Source organism: Dipodomys spectabilis, unplaced genomic scaffold, assembly GCF_019054845.1.
Source record: "Dipodomys spectabilis isolate Male_0828 unplaced genomic scaffold, ASM1905484v1 ptg000197l, whole genome shotgun sequence".
Classification (NCBI taxonomy): Eukaryota; Metazoa; Chordata; class Mammalia; order Rodentia; family Heteromyidae; genus Dipodomys; species Dipodomys spectabilis.
In genome coordinates, this window is record NW_024870874.1 from 12,639,586 (window position 1) to 12,667,273 (window position 27,688).

The 27,688-nt window shown below is 38.3% G+C and overlaps 1 protein-coding gene across 1 annotated transcript; it reads right to left on the minus strand.

Annotated features, from left to right (window-relative positions):
- Positions 1 to 6,570: 6,570 nt before the first annotated feature.
- Positions 6,571 to 27,573, minus strand: Gpr37 (G protein-coupled receptor 37). The gene is made up of 2 exons (XM_042696017.1): positions 26,562 to 27,573; positions 6,571 to 7,891 (listed from the first exon to the last, which is right to left on the minus strand). Exons 1-2 carry the CDS (start codon positions 27,561 to 27,563, stop codon positions 7,073 to 7,075), a joined length of 1,821 nt encoding a protein of 606 aa, XP_042551951.1. The 5' UTR covers positions 27,564 to 27,573; the 3' UTR covers positions 6,571 to 7,072.
- Positions 27,574 to 27,688: the final 115 nt, after the last annotated feature.

Below are 27,688 nucleotides of genomic sequence, written 5' to 3' on the forward strand. Positions count from 1 at the left end.
GATTTTGATGTAAGCAAGGGCACAATGGAGATCTAAGTGGATTTCCTACTGCTATCTCAGTAGAAAATTGTACCTGGATAAAGCACTGTTTGTGCATGTGAGGGGGAGGGAGAAAGGGGGCTAAGCTGGATTTACATGAGTTTCTTACTTTCGTAAAAAGCCCTAACTGTTCATATATTCTCCCTCTCTTTCTCTCTATTGTTATTTTTTGTTCTCTCCCTCCTTCCTTCCTGTTCCCCCCACCTTTTCCAGTTACTGAAGTCTAGTGACTAAGATGACAATGTCTTAGGAATTCAAGACCTATTCGAATTTCTAGATCATTTGATGAATCAAAGCACCAAATCCAGATAGCTCCCCCTTGGCTACAGGGAATTGCAACATTAAAAAGAAATGCCTGGTCTTAGAGCTCAGTTTGGCATGGAGTAGTCATTCTGTGTTTCCTTTAACCACAGAAAGTTTCTTTCTTCTTAATCATCCAAAGGTGACAGTAGAGGGGGGAATCTCCAAATATTTATGCATTTTCTCAACCACATTACAAAGCCTGTCGTTTGCTTTTGTAGAAAGATGTTGGGATACAAATAGGAGCTGATCAAATATCAGAGCCTGGCTCACCATTTACACAAAGGCTTTCATTCCCTGGGCCAATGCAGCTGGGGACCTCAGGCTTGCCTTAAACAAAGACTCCAGCTGAAATCCTTTCTGATGGAGTTTTAAACAATCACACAACCAACTGGCATTACAGCATCCAATCTTTTTAAACTCACTGACCAAAGATCAGTCCCAGCCAGTGAACTTTCTAATTGTTGCAAGAGCCTTGTCAATGGCTGGTTTGTCCTACCCAAAGCTTGCAGGAGATAAAAGTTAATTCAGAAACAAAGTTTTAGAGGGGCCAATGCAGCCTTTGGAAGAAACATTATGGAGATGTTTAATCTCTTGCCAAAAGGAAAGAAGAAAAAGTTAAATTTCTGTCCAACAATCTCAAATTCAACAAGACAAAGAAAAATAATCCAACCCCCAAAGCCAACAAAAGGCTTATTTACTATCTGCCACCCCGGGTGGACTTTGAAGCCACACTTCTCTAACAATCCTTGTATTATGTGCACAGAATAATGTGAACCTGTTAATGTGGAGTTTGTTCAGTCAGCTTGGAATTCAAATCAGAGTAAGTCAGCATAGATTTCTCAAACACCAAATCATCAAGGCTAAGTCAAACCTCTTTAGGCAAAAACAGAAATGTCTTCTTTCCTAGGGAGACAAGATTAGAGCCTCTTAGAACTGAATCCTGCCCACACTAGTCCATTTGCATGGGACAAGATTTCACTTTCACAGTTCAAGAACATGTGACTCATGTAGCTTCAGGGACCCCAACATGATACACACATTGATAATTCACAAAATAGCCCATTAGACTTCACACGCTATTCTTAAAATCTCTAGGTTTTAAAATTGAAATATCACTATGATCAAAACAAGTGGCAAACACCTTTTTAAATAGTAATATGGCTGAGTTCTTGTAATGACTAAAGTGCATAATTATATCTTTAAGCATTGATTTCCTATTGCCAACACATTTTATGATTACAATTACAATTCCATTACTGTTAAAGGACTTGTGATCGGAGTCATTCGTCTAAATAGACATGTCTGGGATAACAAATAACTTGAGAAAAGAATTCATCGGTGGGAAGACAAGAGATAAAAATATGATTACATGATTTTGTAAATTTGTTTGCAAGTTTTTTTTCACAATCATCACTATCCCATTATACTTATTCTGGACGCCACAAATGTATGTGTGTGTGAACAGTGCCTTTCTTCCAGTGAGAATTGTTCCCTTAAACTTCTAAATTCTAAATAATGACAGGAAAGTAAAATAGGTTCAGATGGGTAATAGCTGGGAAGACTAAGAAACAGGGTAAATAAAGATGAAAATGGCCAATGCTTTTCATTTACATGTATGAAAATAGAACAATGAAATCTATTGAAATTGTCTAAGAAGGAGGAATGGAATAGAGGAGCATGACAGAGTGGGTAAGATTGATCACAATATATTTTCTACATATGAAGAAATATCACAATAAACCTCTTTGTATAACTGTTTTATGCTAATACAAAAGAGGATATACAAAGTCTTGAAAATTCCTACATTTTGAGACTAATTTCCAAATTTTATCAAGTTGAAAATATTATTTTGAAATATTTGTTTAAGGGAAAAATATCCTAATCAGCCTAAACTTCTAAATACATTTTTAAATATAAAATTGTGTAAGGAACAGTGTGTAAAGAACACAAGTCCAATAAGCTTTGTATTTTCTCAAAACTGAACAAGATAAATTATGATTAAATAGTAAATTTTAAATATCCATAGTTAAATTTAATTTGAAGTATATAAAAAAGTAAATCAGTAAACTGCCTAATTGTCTCTATATAAAATCAGTACACTGATTTGTTTAATGGTTTCCCCTTTGAACAACTACTTAAAAATAGGAAAATTAAAATTATTTAAAAGTTAAACATACTAATTAAATGCTTATTACTTAACAATCTTTAAAATTCTAGAAAAAAAATATTTCAATTGGATAATTAACAAGTGAACTAACAGGAAATGGAAATGTCATCAATAGGCATGTCATCAATATTATAGTATATAGTAAAATAGTATTTATTAATTACTTCTATAATATTATTAGCTCAGGAGAATGATCATATTGAAGTTGATTCAACCATACTTTAAAAGGTAGTCACTCATATTCTGGTCATCTGAGCTACCAAGGTTTTGAGTTCTCTACAATTTATAAGATGAGCCACAAAGTCTTCTAATACTCTACAAAAATCTATAGGCTACAATGCAAGACGGATGTAGTGCCATGATGGCTAAGTAATAATTCTGTTTCATTTAAGAAAATATAACTTTTGCAACCAGTGAGGAACACGGTGTTTGAGTAAAACTGTGGCGGGCATAATTCTATGAAGGAAAGTTAAAAATCAGGGCTTGTGAGGCTGTAACTTTCAAATATGTATGTTTACTCTTTGACAATGTGATGAGTGGTATCTCCTGATAAATTGAAAAGCAATCTAACAACGATGAAGTGAAGTTATCCTATCCATATATGACAAATCTATTCTAAATAAACATCTATTTGTCCCATGTAAAATGCTATGCTCTTCTTTCTACTGTTTTGTAAACATAGTGTTCCGAACTTGCTCTGTTCAGAACCTGCTTCTTCTACTCCCTCCTTCCCCCAGCACCTTTAAGCCTTTCCTAGAATTTCGTCAAGGGAATTGCTCCGACACTGCTATTAGATCAGGCTCCCCTGTTACAAACTCCCAAGCACTTTGCTTTCTCAGCATGAATCCAGTTTTTAATAAACATTTCATTAAGTGAATAGTGTTTACTCCATCCACATCTTGCCCCGGAAGGCACAGTAGGAAGACCAAGGTTTGAGGCCAGGGGCCTAATCACCAACCCTTCTAAAAACAATTTGGATCTTATCTGAATAACAAACTAAAGCAAGAAAAGGCTAAAGGCATGGTTCAAGTGGTAGAGCCTAACAAGTTCCAGACTCTGAGATCAATCCCCAGAACTGCTGAAAGAGGGAAAAAAATAGAGAAAATATTATGTATTCTCTTTAGTTTATTCAACAGCACAGGACAAGCTTCTTGGGGATATATTTTCAACCCTATCCCATGCTTGTCACAGTGCTTTCTGTGGAGAATACTCACTAAGCATTTATTTAATTAGTGTCTGAGTGTTGTGAATGATCTATTACTTAAGGGATGCTCTACACTTAGTATCTTTTGTCACACCTGAAAGCCCATTGTACCATTGTTCTTAGAGAACTGGATGTTTTATTTTTCTTCTATGAGAAATAATCAAAAGAAAAAATAATTTTAGGAACAGATTCAAAAATAAGTATTTCATTGGAATCAACACAATTTGAACTGTCTATATGCTTATATTTATCAAGTGAATATTGAGCACTGGTTTCTGCCTCTGTGAAGCCCTCCCTTCTTCCTGTTTTCCTGCCAGTCTCTGACTCAGAGAAAGGTGATTTCACCTCAATTGCTACCACCTCTTCCTGACTTATAACAACTTTAAGTTATACTGTGTCCTTTGTAATGCAATATATATAGTGTTTTTTGTGCTCAGACTCTTCCCCACCAGCCTTTTTATACTGTTTTCAAGTTTATCTTTCTCATACAGAGTTACACTGACAGTTTCTGAAATATATAGGAATCTTTTTTAAAGCCTCACTTAAAATGACATCTAAACATCTTTTAAAACATAGTATTTTTTTTATTCTATGGCTTTAATACATATTTTTTCACAAGGCATCTCTGTTAGGTTGGTATTCTATTGGTATAACAAAATACTCATGGCTATACCCCAAAGTATAATAGTTTATTTGAAACCTAGTTTTGAAGACTACTTGTCTAATTTCATACCCCACCTCTTTAGTCTCTGTGAGGACCCACTTACTACATTGCAAGGTGGCGATGTGGGCAGAAGCAACCAATAATATGAGGTAGTCTTTCTTTACTCAATCTACTCTGTTCTTGAGCAACTTTTCTAATGGGACAAAGGGCGAACTAATGCAGCAGTGACACTCACTAGAAACTATGTTCTAAATGAACTATACAATTTGTGCAGAGAGGGTTCTGGAGGGAAACAAACACTGGGAGAAAATGAGGGAAGAGGTGACACTGTTCAAAAAGAAATGTACTTATTACCTGACTGATGTAACTATATCCCCCTCTATACATCGCCTTGATAATAAAAGTACATTTTTAAAAAAAGAAAAAATAACAAGTTCTAGAAATCCCATGAGACACATTAATCTAATGATGGTCTGGTCAGTTTCCCTAAACTATATCTTCTAAAGGTTCCATCAAGTCCAATCAACTCCACATGGAGGATCAACTTTCTAGTCAAAAAAAAATAACCACGGCGAGACCCAGGTTGCCCATATCCTACCCATGCTAGAGGCACAATGCCGGACTACTTACTCATTCTTCATCAAGCACAGTTAATTTTCCTACTGTTTCTTTGTTAACTTATCTTTCAATTCATGCTCTCCTCCAATCTGGCTTCTCTCATCTCACTTTTTTGAATAGTTAACTTTATATTTTCCTTTTGGCACAGGCCCAGATTTTTATTATAGCTGTTCATGTATTTGTCTTACTACTTATTTATTTTTTATTGTCCATCTATCTCTGCCAGGTTTTGTAAGATATGAAGCACTAATAGCATAGAACCTTTCTACATAATGAATTCTCTGGATGTAGAGAGTTGCCAAAGTATCAGGAGAGTCATAGTGAAATCAAAATTGTTGATCTTCTCTGCAGAACAAACCTGGCCTTCAGATGCCCTCTTGAGAATTTCCCAAAGACCTACTAACAGCGGCTGTGAGAGGACAATGATGCTTTGTTATTAACCTCCTCTCAAATCCCTGCTCTGTGGTGGAGGGAAAACGCCTTTGAAGATTATAAGGCTGGAGAAATATAGGTGATTTGAGCATTACCATTTAGTTGACTTGCATTCTCTGTAAGATAAATGGTCTGGATCAAGTCTTTTTGAGTTTTTTCTACCCCTGGAGCTTAATGATTTTTCAATACATCTTGTTAGAGTCTAGGAGAAGGAGAGCTCTGAATCAGTATGCTAAATAGCATAGAATTGACAAAGAGAAAGCACATTAAGCAGACAGAAAATGTGTTTCTCTATTATAGAAATTTCCAAAAGAAAGAGATCTTCCATCACACACGTTCTGTCATAGCTTTTAAATATCTTTGTGTCACCAGGTCAGTACCCCTGCCATCTCGTTTAGATATGCTCCCTGTGTGTTAGGACCTCTCACAAAACTGCTGATACTTAAACACCTATACACAAAAGAGGGTATTCACATAATCTGAATGGATGTGGTTAGTGTTTCCTATTTTTTAAAAATTAGCCATTCGTGAAACTTCATTTTCAAGGTAGCATGTGAATATTCAAATGCTGTAATCTAGATGTAGAAATATTTTATTGTTTTGTTCTTATTCTATGGCTGTATTTAAATATCCACTTAAGGAAATTAAACCATACAGACTTAACCAGGTTCATTTTCTCAAAGGAAGAAAATCAGAATTCAGAATGCTTTATGCAAGCTCCAGGGGCTATAGTCCAGAATGAAGTCAAATGACAAGCACTGTGTTTTTCATTCCACATTCAACCCATAATTCCTCATGGAAAAATCAGTACCTCCACATGCTAGTTCAGAGGTCCACTTTTAGAAGGATAATTTCCTTGTACTCTGTCATCGATTCATACTTTATACATACGCAAAAGGGTCTTTAAACTATTTCTAAGTATTAAAAATAAATTTTTTGCTTAAACATTTTATTTTGTGAATCATACATATTACTATGAGGAAACTGTACTATTAGTTTCTATAATATAATGGAAACTATAAAGAAAAATACAATTGTAAAACAGTAAAGTTGTTATTAAGTTGTGCATAGAACCAGTAATTGTGTCTTTAAGGCAAGTAAAAGATTTATTGAGTCTTGGTTAAAAGTAGATTGACAATGACATTAAAGAATAGAGTGTAATTTATTTGGTGCTACTTTGTAAATTTCTCAACATACAAATCATCTCACAATACCATATACAATATACTTTCGATCACAACCGAAACGTAAAATAACTTGCAAATATCACATGGCTAGAACCAATATACAAGGATTATATTTTTTAAAAGAAAGCAAGAAATCTAGCTATTAAGTTAAGGTGCAGCAACTTTTCTTGAATAAAATATTAGCACCAGACCAGATAAAATGATCTAAAACTATCAGCCTTCTCCATTCTTCTTAAATAACTAAATATAAACATGTCTTTCTCCGAGCACAAATATTAAATTTGCAAAAAAATCAGTTCTATAGTAGTTAATATGTTTTTCTTTCTTGTTTTTTTTTTTTTTTCTTTCCTTTTGCATGGTTTTTTTTTCCTGTAAGGAAAACTACGAAGTAAAAACTTTCACCCCATAGGAAAACCAAACAAATGAACAAGGCTGATGATGCCAAGTCCAGTCCTCGGTTAGCAATGCGTTCCGACAGAAGCGAAGGTGGACATCTCCCGGCGGATGGTGCTGAAGGGTGACAGTTCGAGCTCCGTGGTGTACTCGTTGTCGTTGTCATCGCTGGTCACCGTGGAAGACTTCTGAATGCACGCTTCGCAGCAACAGCAGCAGCACTCCATGAAGGCCCTGCTGAAGGGCTTGCAGAGGCAGAAGAGGAGCACGGGGGTGACGCAGGACTTGAAGAACAAAAGGAACTGGCTGATGATGTTGAGAAGGTCCATGGTCTGCTGAGAGACCCCGGTCGCCATGTAGGCCGTGACGATGTTGCAGATATTCTCAGGAATGATGCAAAACCCATACAGAATGGTCAGGGCCACCACTGTGCAGTTCATCTGGCTTTCCAGCTGGATCTGCCTCTTATTCCCGCGGGTACTGGCTTTCTCTGCTTGACGGATCTTCCTGGCAGTCACTAAAGAGCAGGTGATGGTGAACAGGGTGGGTAAACAGAAGTAGCAACCAAAATACCACCAGAGCCTGGCGCTGTCGTAGGTGAGGGCCAGGACATAGATGGTATCCGGTAAATCCGGAGAGATCTTTATAATGCACCGTTCTGCAGGAGCTCGGCCACTGAACCCCAAATCTTCCTTGCTCAGCTGGCGGAGGACAACTTCTGGGAGAGCCAACAGCAGAGCGCCAACCCATATAACAGCCAGTTTGGCGGTGGTTGAGGAACAGTTTTCAATCATTTCGTAGTACATCTGTACGTTGGTGGCGGCACGGAAGCGGTCTATGCACAGCGCACACAGCGTGAAGGTGGTGACACCCAGAGAAGCCACCTGGGGAGGACATGGGAGAGATTTACCTTGGGGTTCTCACAAAGCTGAGAGCCCTGGGAAGTACACACCTGCCCGGGAGCGAGGGAGGAGGCGAGGGAGGAGCGCAGAGGAGCAGGGGGAGGGCTTGAGATGCTCATCTTAAATGAATCATGGTAAACAGATTTACAGAAAAAAATTGTAATGCTTTGGGTGCTTTGCCTGGTGGTGTAGACAAAAAGAAAGGAAAGAGGAAGAAAGAGAAGAGAGGAAATGTATAAAACAAAGGAAAAGCAAAGAAAGGATGAAAAAAGAGAAAGAGAAAGAAAGAAAAAAAGGCAAGGAAAGGGAAAGGAAGGGAAGAAGGAAGGAAGGAAGGAAGGAAGGAAGGAAGGAAGGAAGGAAGGAAGGGAGGGAGGGAGGGAGGGAGGGAGGGAGGGAGGGAGGGAGGAAGGAAGGAAGGAAGGAAGGAAGGAAGGAAGGAAGGGAGGAGGGAGGGAGGGAGGGAGGGAGTAGATAGAGCCATAGATAGAGCCATAAAGAATGGACAAGAAATGTACTCATTGCCTTACTCATGTAACTGTAACCCCTCTATACAGCATCTTTACAATAAAATAAAGTTCAAAAAAGAATGGAAAGATCAAGTCCAGTGTTAATTACACATAAAATAGAATTCCATGATCATATTTTCGAATAATTTGCATTACATACAGCAAGCTCTCAAAAGCTTATTGCTAGAAATAATATCAAGAAAGAAAAAACCACTTGTGTCCTTATCTTGGGGTTCATTTCACCTAACATTATTTTATCTGACCTTTTCTGCTTGTCTCAAACATATACTAGTTATTGGAAATAAGGGAAACCATGGGACCTATGTTTCTTAGGGCCTGGCTTACTTGGCTTAATATAATTTGGGGAGGGAAGGGAAAAATTGTTTAAGTAGGAATACAGGTGGGCACACTGCAACAATGAGGTATGAGATGTACAAAATGCTATGTTGGAAAACGGACTTTACAATTTAGGTGGGGGGTAGTGTAGTCATGGAGGTGGGAGGGAACGGGTGGTAGGAGAAAAACAGAGAAGGAGGCAACAATGCTTGATAAGAAATGTACTCATTACCTTGCTCATGAAATTCTAACCCCTCTGTACGGTATTTTCATAATAAAAAACTTATTTTTTTTTTAAAAAAAAGCTTATTGCTCCCAGCAAGCTGGATGACTAGAACTCATCCTCAATTTTTTTTGTAAATGCAAAACAAAGCTTTTAAATATTGCTTGCAAAGGCATTCATTTATAGAAAATAAGAACGAAATTTTCCAGTGGCAAAGAAATCCATGAGAAAATGAACTCTAAGCAAGTTAATACCTATCCTACTACACTCTGTGTGTGTGTGTGTGTGTGTGTGTGTGTGTGTGTGTGTGTGTGTGTGTGTGTGTGTGTGTGTGTGTGTGATCTTACTGGGCATTTTCACTGGTACTCTACCATTTATGCCATCCCTCTCGTCCAACTTTTTGGGTGGATAATTGAATAGAGAATATTTTTGATGTTTCTGTCTGGGATAGCTTCAAACTGAGTGAGGTCTTCAGATAGATTCCACCTTCCTATATAGTTAGGATTACAGACCGGAGCCACTGGTGCCCCATGTCAAGTTAGTTTTAGCCACAGAATTGGTACAGGTTCCCAGGTCCCCAGAAGTAGGAGACAAAACCAGCACCAAAGTGGAAGTAACTAGGGCAGAGATTTCCTTTTGAAATTGGAATTCCCCTAATTCTGATGTTTTCAGGGGTGTAAAAAGAAAGAAAAAAAGGGGAAAACAATGAAAGTTGCCTAAATTATAGTAGCCAGAGAGAATAGAGAGGGAAGGAGAAAAAAATAGCCAATTGTAAGAGCCTGAACTAACATGACACTAGGACTAGAATTCACACCATCTCTGTAGAAAAACAAAAAGCCATTTAAACCACATTTATGTTTGTCTAGTGGAGGCAAAAAAGACAAAAAGTCCTCTCTGGAAGAATACACTTCATAACCAGGACTCAGAGAAATCCCACTGATGAAATTCAAGTGAAAATAAGTTCAAAGAATAAAGAATAAATCACAATATAGGAGATATAATCAACCTCAATAGAATTTTATGCCAAAGGATATAATGTAGAGAAACAGACATCACATGTAATCATGGATTACATGTTTATCAAATTTAAAGATACATGAGCTACTAGAATAAAGTGTCTAAAATAGTATATACAAGTAACCATAAAAATGGGCATAAAGAAACCAACTAGCATATTTAGATATCCTAGCTGCAGGAAAATTTTAGATCAAAAAACATTCTTACATGGCCAAAAAGAACAACCTACCCAAGCTGGGCGCCAGTGGCTCGCACCTATAATCCTAGCTACTCAGGAGACTGGGATCTAAGCATCCTGGTTCAAGGCCAGCTGGGGCAAGGACGTCTGGGAGACTCCAATTAACCACCAAAAAGCTAGAAGTGGAGCTATGGCTAAGTGGTAGAGCACTAGCCTTGAGAGAAAATAAAGAAATACATACATACATACATAAACAACCTCAGGGATAGCGCCCAGTCCCTGAGTTCAAGCCTCAGAATTCTCCTCTCTCTCTCTGTCTCTGTCTCTCTCTCTGTTTCTCTCTCTCTCTCAAACACACACACACACACACACACACACACACACACAGCATATCGAAAAGGCACTGATCCAGAAACCTAAAAAAAAAAAATCAACAATTAAATCAATGAACAATTACTTGTTTCTCAACCACCAGCACCACCCCAAAAATAGAGTCCTACTTTTTCCACTCAGAGGGTTTCCCTGACATGTCCCTAATGTGGACACACTATTAATTAAATATTAACTGAGCACCACCAATTCTCTCACAAGGCACACAGAAACATACCTGACACAAACATATTTGCTGATGTGAGATTTATACCAGGCACTTAGCTCAATACTGGAGAGAGAAAGATGGATAAAATATGGACCATTCCTTTCTAGAGATCATCACATACCACTGAGAGTTGAGTGGTTCTCAAAGTCAAAGATAAATACAGTAATCATCTGAGAGCATCAAATCTACTCAGGTATTTCAGGGGAAATTTAAGCAATTTAGTGTGGAGTAAATGCAGTCATTATTTATATATTTGAGCAAGGCCAATGCATAGACTGTAAAATGTCAGTGAGGTTTCAGATAAAATATGATTTTTAAAAGAAATTCTCTTGGTGAAGAAAAGACTTTGAGTTTTGTCCTGCCCAAATCTGTGTATGCTACTTTCCTCTCCCATGCTCGCATATGGGAATGTACAAGAAACATCGTAATAAGAGCATCCCTTGTCAAGAGAGTAAGGAAATAAATACGCATAATGTCAGTATCTAACTTTTTAGAGTTTGATGGGACCATGGTGACAAAAGGAAAACCATTTGTCAGGCGATTTTAATACTTTAAGCACGTGTTGTTTATCTACTGCAGTCAAGCTGTCGCTGTCCCCAGAGCTATGGCAACTTGCTGTGTGGGTTCTGAGAGTTCTAATGGCAAATACTCTCTCCTCCTCCCACACACGACACATCACACAGTGTCTCCTAGTACTAGTGGGGAAATGAGGATGTACCAGCCAGGATGTGACCAGACCTGTAGCTATGAGTGGAGACCGTCTGTAAAGAAGCACAGAAAGGTTTTACTTACAGGAAAAGCAAAACTGAAGAAAAATGTGATTAATACAGCTCTAAATCATTGCAAATGAACAGATCATGGTCGAGCTGCAAGCACAATTCTTACTCTCCAAATTGCTCAGAACATGAGACAAAACCATGAACAAAGCCACCAACCTTAGCTGGATGGGGTAACAAGCCATCTTGACACACACTTCGTAAAAATCAACTTTCTAATTAATGGATCATTCATAATCATGAGATTGTTTGCATCCGTTCTCAGAACCTCAAACAATTCCAAATATGAATGCTAACATGGCACAATTTCCTTCCACTCCTATGCTTTGTCATACCATTTGTGACCTTCCTTATGGAATGTGGGAAGGGTGCCCATTATCTGAAGATCTATGTCAAGCAATAGCATGTAAAAATAACAATAGTTCGTCTTATAGATTTTTTTAGTTGTTAACTTTCTATTTAAGTTTTTCATTTATTTTGATTCCTTTTAAGATGTGAGACAAAAAAAACCTCAAATGATCTGATGCATACAATCTTCAGAAAACGTTTCAAGTTTTTACGAAGGCAAATCTTTTTTTGGGGGGGGGGGAGCGGGGGATGGGTTGGTTGTGGGGCTTGAACTCTGGGCCTGGGTGCTGTCCCTCAGCTTTTTAGCTCAGGGCTAATGCTCTAGCCACAGTACCACTTCCTGTTTTCTGGGGGTTTATTGAAGATAAAAGTTTCATGGATTTTCCTGCCTGGAGTTGCTTTGAACCATGATCCTCAGATCTCAGCCTTCTCAGTAACTAGGATTACAGTCTTGAGCCACCAGCACCCAGCTGAAGGGAAATCTTTGTAATACCTTTATTTCACTGTATGCCCGGAGTCAGTCCACAAAGATGAAGCTACCAAGTCTTATGCCATGCATTATTTTAAAAGTATGGAAGTGTTTTTATTAAAAGGCAAGTTCAGTAATATAGCAATACCAGAGGCTGTAAGAAGAGACACTCTGTTCACATCTATTCACTGGAGTTTCTGTCATTACTTAAATTCAGTACACAATAGATAGCATCTTCTACTCAATCTCCTTAATTATAAGTGTAGAGATCTTCAAATGCCTGGAATTACCACAAGTATCAGCATCAGCATCCCTACGTCCATGTAGGATGTGGAACATTTCATGACATGTAACAACAAATACAGATGGGCAGAAGTGTGTTAAGATGGGTGTGTTAGATTGCCAGCTCCTTAGATAGCAAAAGCTCTTTTACATAAGAAGGTTTTTCTGTCTCAAAAAGCAAAACATTTTTCAGGTCCCAAAGAGTCAATCTCACAAAATAACAAAAGCCTGGGAAATTTTTAAGTAAGATTTCTATTCTCCCTTTTTATACTCAGGAATTATTTGAACTGTATTGTGTGTCAAGATGGTCAGATCTTCAGGCATATTTCCAAAAGTTCTAGTACTAAAGTGTAACCTTAAACAAATTGAGGAAGATCTATAGTCTTCTTGACAAACCATGTATATAGGGAACTGTCTTTGTTCTTCTACATACAATTTAAGAAGCTCCCGTGTCCAGGTTCTTGTTTTCAAATTTTACTTTGTTCTGATAGAATGTTCTGCAGGTAGGATCCAGTAAAACATGAAGAAAAAACCGTCCAGGTGGTTCCCAAGAGCATCAGAAAATGTTGCTGAAAAAAGTGAAGTAAGCTGGACTGTCACAAATGATTTTCTGGAAGTTGCTTTTAGCAATGTTGACTTAGGCATCTATGTTTTCTTCTGCCCACCATTTATGGTGTTACTAATTTAGATATTATCTGCAAATTCAGTTCTATGTTAAATTCTGTGATGTGAAAGATCAAGAAAAATACAAAAGCCTTACTCAGTACTTGCTCAAGAAATTTATAGGAAGTTTTAGCATAGGTAAATAATGAGCAAAACATCTCAGAAATGGATAAAACACAATCATATGAAGATGAGGTTGACCTAGTTTCTGCTTACTCCAATATAAAATATACCCATGTAATTAAACTTCCTAAATGTTAGGATAACATGATTTCCATCACAGTTCTTAAATATGCTTGTTTATGTAAAGCCTATTAAAATTTCTAACAAGATGAATGGTGCAATTATATGCAATTAGAAAACTGTATCATGAATGTTGGATCTTCTACATTTAATGACCATATCTGATTACTAAAATTTAGTATCACTATAAATATGCTTTGGGGAGGAACGTTGTTAAGTGTTTGCTTAGGGGGATCGTTCTTTCAAGCAACATTCAGAGATGAAATGAGTAAGATTGCAAACTCTCATGAATTAAACTGAAATAGGAGGAATCGTTAACAGCAACAAAACCAGAAAGTGTAAATACTTTCAATAGACAGGTAGTAGGTTTTGAAAATTTCAAAAACCAAGGAAAAACTTAAAAATTATAAAAAAAAGTTTAACTCTTGAGGAAAATACATCATTAATATTTTGAAAGGAAAACTCAGAAATGGCAATGGAATCAAAACAAACAACTCTAAGATCTTTCTTTCAACAACAATGTCCTGTTGTTCTTTGTATCCCAGAGTAACAACAATGTCGGTCCTTCAGCTCCTGCCCTGTGGACATGCACGGCAGATGCAGCCACCTTCAGCTTTGTTAGAACCAACATCTAGTCAAGAGGTTACACACAGGGAGCAGCAGCCCCAGTACCAACATAGACTCTGGGGTTTCTCCTTGTGATCATTCCCATACTGTCTATGCTCCTGTTTCAGTACCATTATGGCTTTACTGAACTTAGTTCTCAGTGGCGAAGAGAGTGCTGCATCAGCTCAGTCATACACACACACACACACACACACACACACACACACACACACACACACACACACACACACACACACACACACACACATTTTTGGAGAAGCAGAGATAAGGATTACAAAATGTTCTATTGTGCTTTCTTCCATAGATCATGATGAATAGGTTTAGACTCTGAAACAGAATTTCTTTACTATTTCTTACCTGCCTCTCCCCACCCAATAGATAAATGTACCTATGACATGGCTCATTACTGTCTTCTGAACAGATCTATTTGACTTTACCCAATTCCTGCCATGTTTCCATGGCTCCTCTGGCTCTGGGTCAAAGTCATATAGTTGAGAATCAACTCAAGGAGTTAGTATGGAGATTGAGAGACAAAAATTACTAAATATCTCCTAGGAAACTGACACACATGCCTAACTAGCTTCCAAAAATAACCCTGATATAAGCCTCCCATGGAATGCAGTTGTTATTTTAGGGGAGATGATCTAAATCCTTGAGAATGCCATGTATGTTTTAGTCTAGTAGGATAATCTTAAGATTTAATGGTCTGAGTTACATGGTAGCATCCATTCCAGGACAGAATGAGTTATACTTACATCTACGGAATGCAAGGATGGTGCACAAAAGCAAGAGGCCTTGAAGACCACTCAGCATTTCATTCTTAAAATCCTTTCTGTCAGCTTGATACACACAGTAAACTTTATAAAGCTGTAGGAATTTTGCTTCCATGAAAAAAATGTAAGTAGCCAGGAAAAGAAGATGATCAGTTTTATGTATTACTTTGGTCAATTATGGATTTTTTTTAATGTTTGAATGTATTACTTAAATTTTCCCTTATATTCTAATGTATTTTATGGATAAAATTAATGCTTTGTTTTTACAATATTTTCTAATTTCAAGCTTCACGTGTTACTTGAGAATGAATAGCAAGGGTTTGTATTACCCTGGTTATAAAAGAGTTCCATAATTATATTTTAAAAGTTATACTAACCCAAAGTAATCAACTGAAAGAGTTTATTCCTAATCACAATAAAGGTGCTATTGACTCTGGTGAAGACCAATACATTTCATTTGATATCCAACACAATGGCAGTGCTCATCTTCCCCTTGCTTCAATTTCCTTAATAAGGAATTAGAGTAATTACACACATGCACATTTTTTCCTTCACTGTGGACCCAGAGAAGATTAAACACTGGAAAAAGAGAAAAGAAAGCCATATAAAAAATAGGAAAGAAAGCCAAAGAGTAAAGGACTTTAAAACTCTAGTGACATTTTTGTGAATGGCTTCAACAGTTGCCTTTTCTATTTTGTTATGTAAAGAAACAACAAAAAGTGGGTTGTTTGATGATGATGATGATTATGATAATGACAATGATGAAAATGGTGATCAAGTAACATAACTGCATAGAGTTTCCTGCATGAAAGTAAATAAAGTTCTTTGGCTATTCATTTATTTGTATGGGAAGACTGAATTAAGAAAAACTCAATCCAGTCGTTATAAGAACCATGGACATTTTCTAGCTTTTCAAATATTTTATTCCTCTCTTCGATCTGTATGTATAGAATGAATCCTGAATTTCTGTTCAGCCATAGTTTAACCAGTTTAAAATTGCTATTTTATGCAATTGATAAATTAATTCATTCACACAAGTATGGGATAGTAGTGACTTTGTGGAAAGACTCAAGTGAAAATGTCTCCTCCCCTAATAAGAAAAAAAATGCATTTTTTTCCTATCACAAGCTAATTTGAAAGTCAGTGGTTTCCTGTGTTTCTGTTTTTAAAAAGTAAAATTAATAAGGAAAAGCACAATAATTGCATGGAAACGTAATTTTTATATAAAGATATACCACTGGATTTCTTTGCTATCATTCAGGTTTCTAATTCGCAAAACATCAGGTCCCACAGAAGACTTGGGTAAAACATATTCTGTATAATGCATGAAATTATTATTCCTTTAACATGATATAAAACAAGAGTACGTAGATGCTTTAGGAAAACAGTTGTCTATGGAGACTTTGTTGTAACTAGTGCTCCGTTTCCCAGGTGTTTATTATAGACAAACAGCAAATGAAAGTGAACCTGTCAAAAGATAAAACGGATTGCACAGAGCACAGTACAACTCATAAAGTAAATAGTATCCTTTTCTAAATTTTCTGGTACAAATCAGTGATGCCATTGTTAGGTCAAAAAAAATCAATGTACTTTTAAGCATAATTTTCTTCCTGTGAATCTACATGCTTATGTATATGAATAGAATACACTCATTTTTATAAAATAGGAAAATTCCTAACCAAGGTCATGAAAACTACATTCTAACTTCTATTTTTCATCCAAAAAATGTCTAATATAATACATCTATTTATGTGTTGCCCTTTGTTTACAAGTAGCCCTCAGAAACAAGGGCATTATTGTTAAGAAAATCCATTCATTTTGGCCATGAATGATAATCTTTTGTGAGTCAGGGGTTACAGGACTAACAACCAGTCAGGAAGAAAGCAAAAGGAACACAGGGTAGAGTTTCCTTTGAAACTCTAAATGGCTTGATCTTGTAATGCCTTTGGCTTTTCTTGTCTTTTCTGTAGCTCTCAACTTTATAGCACTTCAAGGAGTACAGAAAAGAGATAGTGCTTTTCCCACCAGTGGGAGGGCATGCTAGAGAGTCTCACCATTAACCAAACTGCAGTGATGTGAGGCCCTCTACCACAGGTGTTCACTTCAGAGAGCATGGGAGGATGGTTGGACACAATTGGATTAAAATTTCCAAACCAGCCAGTTGCTGGTGGCTCACACCTGAAATCCTAGCTACTCAGGAGATGAAGATCAGAGGATCGTGGTTCAAAGTCAGCCCAGGCAGGAAGTCCATGAGACACTGATTTCCAATCAACCACTAGAAAACCAGAAGTGGCACTGTGGCTCAGAGTAGTAGAGCGTTAGTCTGGAGCAAAAAATACGCTCAACGACAGTGCTTAGGCCCCAAGCTCAAGCCCCACAACAACAAGAACAAATACATAAATTAAATAAAATAAAATAATTCCCAAACTAAATACAGGGTAATCAGAGGAAACTTGCCTCACAAAAGCCTGCAATCCTTAAATATGTATTTTAATGTTTTTTTTCCTTCATGCATGTGTTTCTAACGCATTTATAAGATTATTTCTTTGTTGCTTTGTATGTCCCTCCCCCACAGTGTAACCCCCGCTTTCACTATATTTGATGTCAGTATAACTTGTGGAGGAGATGGGGACAAACAAATCGTTTAAGGATTCAGGTGGACCTGTTGCAACAATGAGAAGTACAAAATGTCATGTCAAAAATGAGCTTTACAATGTCGGTGTGGGGGGGGGGAGGGGGGGGAGGATTGGGGGGGAGGGGGGAGGCTGGGAAGGGAGGTGAAGGGTAAACAAAGGAGGAGGCTGCAATGCTTGGTAAGAAATGTATGCATTATCCTGCCCATGTAATTGTAACCCTTCTGTACAGTATGTTCTCAAATAAAATAAAATAAAATTAAAAAAAAAAAAGCCTGCAACCATCTCTAGGATGAAGTAGAGTTTTTCATGATCAATCTTCCTCGAAGAGAAAGCTTCATACCCCATCAACAGCATCAAAATTTAATCTAACAGATACATATACAATAAAAATCCATTTATGCCTATTACATTCAATTTAATTTATATGTGAGTCTCAACAACATAAAAAAATATTTCAAAGGCATCAACGATTGCCTATTATTTTTGCCTCACTTTTCACCTTCTTTTCCCTTGCTTCAGTTTATCAGCAAGCACATATTAAAAATCCAATTAAGACTGTTTAAAAGCTCAGAAACTGTTCCCAAAATTGTCTTATCATATAAACTTTTACCTCTCATGCTTCCAGATGGAATTAAAGCTTCCTTTCAACTCCAACTTCTTCTAATGATTTCAAAAAATATTTAATGTTACGTTATAAAAAGCAACACAGTTCTGTGAATGCATATCATTTAAGCCTTTTTTTAATAATGGAAAATAAAATTTATTACAAATGAAATCTATCCAGGAAAATGTTATAAATATTATTGAAACATTTATTGCTAGAACTAAATACTGAGCAATTTTATGCCATAAAATTCTCATTTTATCATTTAAAATGTGTACAGTACAGTATATTCTTTTATAATAAAATTCATTTTACTACATCTTGTCTAACACTATGATGTAATTATAAATTTGTCATGTTCATTAATGTTCAAATGCAAATGAAGGCAGATTAGTTTCACTTGTCCTAATGTAACTGCTGAATCAACCAGTCTAAAGAAATGTTCATATTCCATATTCCTAAAAAATTAGAAATTCATTTTGAAGGAGGTAACACTGATCAAGATGCACTGTATTCATAAAATTGCTTTGATAGAAGATACCCCCTTTGAACAACTCTTAAAGGTAATAAAAATTGGGGAAAAAGAATAAAAAATTCATTTTTAATTGTATATTACACCCCAAATCCCAGTCCAGTTTTCAGTCCTCAGTACGATTATCATGCTCCTAACCATTTTAAGGTAATCTGGAGTTACAGTTTTCACCTGGGTCCTTCCATAGACACAGTGATGAATTTTTATCTACTTCTCTTTAGACTTCTGGCAGTGATTTGCATGATAGTGAATTCAAACTAACAGCACATTTTTTTTTATAGTTGAGTGATTCTGATTTGAGTGGTAGTGAAAAATGACATTTGAAGATGAAATTTCTCAGCTTTAATCAAAATTCTACCATTGGTAGTCTATTAAGGAGAGATTATTTAAGCCTCTTATGAGGATAGATATTTCTAATTCTCACATCCTGATGTAAATTAATTTATCAAAGGTTTTCTTCACTCTGAGAAGAGATTTGATGGAAGGACAAAACAATAAATGTAGAAGGAAAGACCCTGAAAATGTGGAGAGTGGGGGAAAAAATGAGGCCTTATTAGCTCTTAGTAGACACAGACTTAATGAGAATGACTTATTTCTAGATGGGCTCAAATCAACAACCTTGACCTCCTTAATATTATGAAGTAAAAGCTATCCAACTGGGCACAGAGATAGCATTAACAACAATTGTAATGTTACAAGTTGAAAGAATTCTGTCTCAGAAACAAGCTTGTTGTTGAGATTTCATCCTGTGCTGAATGGAAATTTTATTATTAAAGAAAACACATTTATACCTGTTGAGCAAATGGCAAGATTCTCTACTTAAGGTTATAGTAATCTCTTTGTATACTCTACCTTGAAATTTTAGATGAGATCATCTCCTCTGGCACAAAGAATACCATAGGGTTTTTTTGTTTTTTATTTTTTTGTTGGTCGTGGGGCTTGAACTCTGGACCTCAGCTCTTCAGCTCTTCAGCTCAAGGCTAGCGCTCTACCACTTGAGCCACAGTGCCACTTCTGGCTTTTTCTGCTTATGTAATGCTGAGGAATCGAACCCAGGGCCTCATGCATGCAAGGCAAGCATTCTACCACTGAGCCACCTTCCCAGCCCCAAAGAATACTATTTTAATTACAATACTTAGGAGATGGCCCTGGCAGTTTCTAGCCATCTGCCTCTCTGTGTTTTCCTACATGCTATAGTGTGCTTCCTGTGTGACAATGCTAAACCAAGTCTCAGCACCTCAGAATCCTGTAAAAGATGAGCAAATTCCATCACATTGTAGTCAATGCAATGTTAGCAGAAAGGCAAGGTAAGACCCTCACTCATCAGCTCTGGGCACTGATAAGCTTGGTTGGCTCTACAGATTCATTTTCTTCCATTTCCCTGCTGAAGGATGTCAGGCTGACATAATTGGGACCTTAGAAGTAAATCTTCATTTTTGACTGTGCGTTTGCATTCACGATGCTTTTCCACAATCTACAAAAACATCTGAAGTTTCTCCCTTGTTACCATCTTTCCCTAAGTCCTCTGAGCTTATCTTCAGTACTTTGCATGTTTCTGACATTTTCCGGGGAGTGGGGGGGAGAACTCAATTTAATGTACTGTTACTACATTGCAAAAAATTACATGTAAAATATTAAAATCTAATTTATTTTATGTCCTCTTAGTTAATAAAGAATAATAATTATCAAGTGAAGATAGTTATTTTAGGGACTATATTTCTTTCTTTTTTTTTTCTTTTTTTGGATCCGGTCGTGGGGCCTGAACTCTGGGCCTGGGCACTGTCTCTCAGCTCTTCAGCTTAAGGCCAGCGCTCTACCACTTGAGCCACAGCGCCACTTCTGGCTTTTTTCTTTTTGCTTATGTGGTGCTGAAGAATCAAACCCAGGGCCTCATGCATGCAAGGCAAGCGCTCTACCACTGAGCCACCTTCCCAGCCCAGGGACTATATTTCTTAACTGCAGATTTCACCTGAATCTTCTCATCTTTGGTCATAACCAAGTATAATTGTGAGCCAGTGCATCCCGGGGCCATTCCTGAACTTTCCTACTGCATTGTTCAAACCTGTATTTTTGATTATGAAAACATTATATTACTTTCTCATACCTTCATTTTAAAAAAGTTTGCCTATGGCATTCATCTTTGGAAGCTCTTGCCTCTTATCTTCTTCCAATCTTTTACTACCTACCCCTAATATCCTGTCTCTCATTGAAGAAAAGCCCAATAAATGTGTAATGAACAGATGGATGGTAAACCAGTAAATGTATGATGTTGTACATAAAAAATGATTTTTGTATATAATGAATTATGCAAACGATCCTTTAATAAGTTATTCGGTACTGCTATTTTATATATAATCCTTAGCAGCTTAATGCTAAATAATAAATCTAACAGGGAAATAAAGAAAAATACATATTCTCTCACAGGCCTTAGAAAAAGATGTAGTCTCATTTTAAGCAATAGCTAATGATTTGAAATTTGAATTTCAGTATGGCAGATTTTGTTTGCTATGTAAGTCACAAATTCAGTTAATTTAAATATAACTTCATTCAGGAATGAAGTTATAAATAAAAATAACTAAGAGACAGGTTTGCTTTCCTGCTAGAGTCATCAGCTAAGCATTTTCACTTTATAGAAATGTAGAAATGATTACAAAGGGATTAACGGAAAGTCATAAAGTATTTCTTAAGTACAAGCTCACAGATTGAGTCCATTTTCCCTGAGAATATTATTAGTGACTTTCAAATTGCCCATAAAACTGCATGCTTCCACTTAAAAGTCCATCAGAATACCTAATGGCAAATCCACCAGTAGAAAAAAATTAAGCATCTGCCATTATACATGTGCTATTACTCCATTGTAGGCCTTCCAGGCAAATCTGTGCAAACTCTCATAGTTGTATGGCCATGCCATCTTCAGCCTCCAACACTTTCATTTCTTTTTTTTTTTTAATAGTGCTGACTACAAACACAACCATTACAGTGTCACTTCTTTCACAAACTTTAAAACCACTATTCTCAGGGTCATTGATTGGAAGCTGTCTCCTCTGGTCAGAAAAGATTAAATCCCTGACCAAAAGCCTTGGTAAGATATGATCCTTCATTTGCTCTTTACAATGACACAGGAATTGTGTGTCTCAGTTTAAAAAAAAATACAGTTGTGCTTGGGGTTATCTTAAACCTACTTGTAATCTTTTGCCCTACCAGGAAAGTGTGAGTTCTTTAAATAAGAACCTAGGTCATTCAAATCTCCAATTGAAGTTCAGAATAGAAGTAAATATTTACCAGTGTGTCTGGCTCATTTGCCATACTGACTGATTGGCTTCTATCCATCAAGTAAGGAGCCCAGAGCTCTTCCTGTTCCCATAGGCAGTGCCTGAATTATTTCTCTTTAAATATTTGTTAGATCCTTAGTTGTAGGTGTAAGCATTATGCCCACCTTTGGACCTCAGCTCCATCCAGACCTGAGCTCCTCCCTGCCCTGGAGTTCCAGACATACAGCTGGCCCCTCCCTCTCTCCACCCAGACCCACCTGAACTCCCATCTACCTCACCTCCTACCCTCAGACCATGCTGCTACCTAGATAGCGGGTATGTACTCATGTACATGTACTCATGTTCATTCTCTCTCTCTCTCTCTCTCTCTCTCTCTCTCTCTCTCTCTCTCTCTCTCTCTCTCTCTCTCTCTCTCTATCTCTCTCTCTCTCTCTGGGGCAAATATGGCTCCTCTAATAAGCCTGTGATAATCTTTCTCCTGTGCCTGCCTGCCTCCGAGTGGTTCCCTGGGATAGATGCAGGGATCCTTTCAATGTGGTATGCTAGAGGACTCTCCCTGTCAATTTCCTTGTGTAAGGCATACCTAGGCCTATCTGTTCTTTTTCCTCTGATTCCATTCCCTCCACTCCATCCCACTCCCCTGGACATACAACTATTGCACTGAGGGTAGAATATAACTTTTTTTTTCTGGTGACTACATAGTAAACCAGATTGAAAGGCTTTATTTATGATCATCACCCCTAAATCCATTCAAACCCTCTTCTGTTCTATCCCTTCTTTTTCCATCATTCCATTTTCCCTGGGCCTTTATGAGATTTATCGCTTCGGCCACAAAGATAGCATAATCCTGGAAGAGAAAGAGAGAACTTAGCAACTACAATGGCTTCTAGCACATTCCCACTCAGCCACATTATGGTAAAACCCCCTTGCTTAAGAAAGACCCTGAAAGCCAGGAGCTATCCTTGGGACACACAAATTGAAATTAACAGAAGACTTGAATGCAAATGGCAACAAATGGGCATGCAGTTTCTGCTCAACACAATCTCCTATGTTTTTACATAAATCTAACTCTCCACTGAATTCCATTATATGCTTCAGATTATGCTAACAACCATTGGTAGGAAAAATAACAGAGCTACAGTAGAAAAGGAAAATGAACACAAGAGATGTGAAAGGAAAAATAAACTGTAAAAATCAGTCATTATTAATTGTGGATAAAATTTTAAATTTAAAAAAATATAAGAAGAATAACATTACGAGAAAAGATAATCATGCTTCTCAGAAAAAGTTTATCCTATATTATAATCAACAAGAGATTACCAGGCATGAAACAAAAAGAAAAGAAAAACACAAAATAAACCAGCACAGTGGCTCACACCTGTATTCCCAGCTATGGGAGGCAGAGATTGTGAAGAACAAAACTTAGGCTAACTTGGGCAAAAAGTTAGTGAATCTCCATCTCAAACAATAAGCCATGTCTAATGACACATGGCTGTGATATAAGACCACTCAAGAAGCTGTAGGCAGGAGGATATAAGTCTGAAGCCAACACTGGACAAGATCCTATCTGAAATAAACAACCAAAGCAAAAGTGAGCTATGGGTGTAGCTCATGCGGTAGAGCACGCAGAGTCCTGAGTTCAAACTGCCATCCTATCACTAACACTACCCCTCCCCCAAAATAAAATACCAATAAATAAAAAGTAAAAAGGGCAAAATGTAGAAATGCACAAAGACAAACAATAATGTCAAATAACTTGTAGTAAATCTTTAGGTAAAGAAGAAACAATAGTGTAGGGAAAGTTTCCCAATTGGAGGAAAAAGTCTGAACAAATGTAATATACTGACAATACCTTATCAACCTAACATGTTTTGTGATTTTCAGAACATAAAATGCATCCTACATAACTTTAATTGATCATCAAGACCACCATCATGTTTGGCACCTTCAAGAAAAGGAGGAAGGGAAGCAGGGATGGAGGGATAAAGTAAAAGCTGGGTCCTCTTCCCATAGCCACTGCAAACCCTAGAACACCTCATGGAGTGAGCTGACATCCTTGCCTCCAGTGCACCACAGTTCGCTGTCTCCCTCTGCCCTTCCTTACTTACTGGGTGCAGAACCAAAAAGTATGCCCTGATAAACTTAATATTCCTATCAATCCCCCCTTTAGGATGAGCTATTTCAGTACCCAATACACAAGTGTCACATCTTATGTGAGCGCAGCAGCGCCTCCTGGAGGCAGACTGCTTCACCCTGAGATTGGAACTTTAGTTCTGGTCCTCAGAAGTTAGGAAATAGGAAGCTGACACTGATCTAGGAACTCTCTTTACATGGCTTGTTGAAACATTATAAGCTTATTTCAGAAGAATAAAGACCAGGTAGGAATGTAAAAACATGGCATATTAATATTGCCCTTCACAGCTCGAACATTAAAAAGTGTGGATTGTAAAAATGTATAACTTAGTTTCTCAAGGGAAAAAAAGTATGTGCATTTTGTTCTTTTCTGGGAAAAAAAAATCCTGGTACCAGTTACTAGAAAACTGAAAGGGCTCTAAAACTTAGGAGAGAAAACAAACTATAAAGTGAGCAATAATATTAACAATGAAAAAGTTGCAAAACCAAAATATTTTTAAGGAGGAGAAATTAATTTGAAATGTGAAATAAATTTAGAAGATATTACATTTTTTTGGACTATCAGAATCAGTAAGACAGAATATTAAAACAAATGTCTATCAAAAACTTTTTTCAACCCTTAGGTCTCATGGCCCTAATCTATATTTATATTTTTTGAATTTGGTCATTCTTTTCATTTAAAGATCTCCCCCCTAAAAAATACCTGATAATTCCTTCTTCTTTGCCTATTTGTTTTTTATCTGTCAATTGTTTTTCCTATCTAAAGTATATTGATGCCTTTAATCCAATGTAAGTCCACTGAGACAAACCAATACACTTCCTCTTATTGCGAACCTTTCTTGCTTAACTTTTCAGTGTATTCTTCATCTCCTTCTTGCAGAAGTCAATTTCTTCTCCATTCTTCAAAAAAAGAGAAAGTTCAAACTGAAAGGTAGTGGGTGACACAAATTCACTAACATAAATTCCACTACCTCCTCCTCCTATAATTCAATGAATTATGTCCCAAAGAAATATAAATTCCAGCTTGGGGAAAGGAGAAGTCTTGTACTTTGGCAAAACAGCAACAGCTGATTTAGTAGCCATGAGAATGATTGTGCATCTGATCCCTGACAGGAAAACAGAGGGTCTTATTTACTGTCTTTTGCTTTGGTCTTCTAAGTAGGTACTGTTCTCTGTTTACTTTCTCCTTAGCTGTAGGCCCTGGAACAATGTTGAACATGATGTTGACTGGCCCTAGTGCCAGACAGGATCAGAGGCTCTGGAATATTTACAGTTTCCCTTCTTCTGCTTCCATAAATGAAAAGGACAGTCTGAATGGAGAAAATCAAGGGGCCAGCTGGCTAAAAACACTACTGGCAGCAAAGCACTTGGGCCCCTTCCAAGAGCTGGTGTTTAAAGAGAGGCCATTTACAGAGCAAATCCTAACGACCACAGTAATGGCTCAGGACCTTTAGCTGTAGCATGGGGTTGGAAAGTCTTAAACAAACAATTCACATTTCCAAACTTTGGAACCTATTACATGTCTCTTTCTTCCTAAGCAATTTAGTAGTCTAATAATAAATGCCTTAAAATAGCAAGTCCTTTATCCCCCATAATAAAAATCACAAATACATTTTACGTACTTCGAGAACGCTCAACAGATTCTGTGCTATGGTGACCAGTACCTTATTTTTGCTTAAAATCATTCATATATAAAAAAGAAAGAAAATAAGTTTTAAGAAATTGGGATGGAAACACAGAGAAACAAGAAATGACCTAAGAATTTAAATAGTCTGGATGACAGCCAGAAAAAGGAATTTGAGAGATATTCGTATATCATGAAGCCAACTGACAAAGATTTCCTTTAAAGAAAAATCAGTTACTCCAACTTAGGCCATAAAAAAAGTAAAGAGAAAAGAAAAGAAAATGCAGTAGTCTTCCTTGGTGGAAGAACAGGGGAGGTGGAATCCTATAGAAGCATGAGAAATCTAATCCACACATGCTAATCACTTCCTTTTTAATTTTTGTGTGTCTTGTCAGGCCCTGATGAGGACACCCATGAACTGGCCATTATTTAACCCTTGTCTCTCTGATGGGTAGCAAATTAGAAATACACGTACTACCAAATTCAGAGAGCTAGATTTATAATCCACATAATTCTATACCAGATAAAATCGTTTTTTTTCCCAGGCCCAGAAGAAACTGAAGGTGATTCAGCAAAGCTGCCAGTATATGTGTGTGGAGATATACATATATATATATATATATCCATATATATGTATATATACACCTGTATGTGTGTACATGATTGGGGAAAGGAATGGAAGAGAGACCCATAGAAAAGCCCCAGGGGTCCAACCAAGTAGCTGCATCCAGCTGCAGTTCTTTGACGCTCTATAATCCTGGGAATGGATAGAGCCAGTAGCTTGAGACCCCCTTAGAAGGCATTATTACCTCGATATAGGGCACGATCTTGCAAGAAAAGTCCTCCAGCAGCCATTTCTTGGTCAGCTCGTGGAAGATGACGAGTGGAAGGCAGAAGAAGATGATGAGAAAGTCCCAGAAGGCCAAGTTGGCTAAAAGAGAGTTGGAGATGCTGCGCATGTAGTAGTTGTGGCACACGATGCACATCACCGCCAGGTTGCCGATGATGCCGGTGCCGAAGATCACCACGGACAAGCACATGACCGCGTAGGCTCCGTAGGACTCCTGGGTCAGCGGGTAGAAGGGATTCTTCAGTCTCAAGCGACGGCTTGTGCTGTTCCCCCGGCGGGGACCCCCAGGTTCGTGGACCTCATCACCCAAGGACCCATTCTGGGGTAGAGCCCTCCCGGGGAGCGCCACAGTCCGCCCTTCCAGCCCTAAGGGTCCGTAGCCCAGCTTGGGAGGAAGTTTGTGATGGGAGCCTTGGAGTCCCCCGGCTCTCCTTGGCCAGTAGAAAAGATCCCTGGCTCCTGGCTCCGGCTCCTGGCTGCGTCGTCGGGGAATGCCCGAGCCTCTGGGACTCTCCTCTTCCTCTTCGGAAGTCTGCAGGTAAAGTTGGAGATCCGTGGGGTCCCCTCTCCTCGGATTTCCAGGGCGCTCCTGACCGCGGGCACTTTTCCATCTCCAGCGGCCGGGGGACCTCGTCGCGGGTCCCGAGAGCCGAGGCTCGGACGCCTCCGCCCCTCGGCCCGCACCTGGGTCGCGGCCGGGGGCCACCGGTTGGTCCCAGGAGGACGCCACCTGCCCCGCCGCCTTCAGCCCTTCTTCCCTGGGCGCACGGACTCGCAGGACGTCGCTCGCAGCAGCATTTCCCAGTCCCTGAGCATCTCGGCTGCGACGCTGGATCAGGGGGGAACAGCTCTCCCCAAGACACGTCTGACTCCCCAGCACCGAAGAGACACACGCCCGGAGAAGCAGCAGGAGAAGCAGCAGCGGCGCCAGGCGAGCGCCAGGCGCGCCCGGGCGGCGCATGGCTGGGCGAGGGCGCCCCAGGCAGCCGGATTCTGGCTCGGGACCGACACCTGCTGCCTAACTCGCGGCGGCCAGTGAGACTCTCATCACGCACTCCCTCCCCTCCCGCCCGGAGCGCGGGGAAG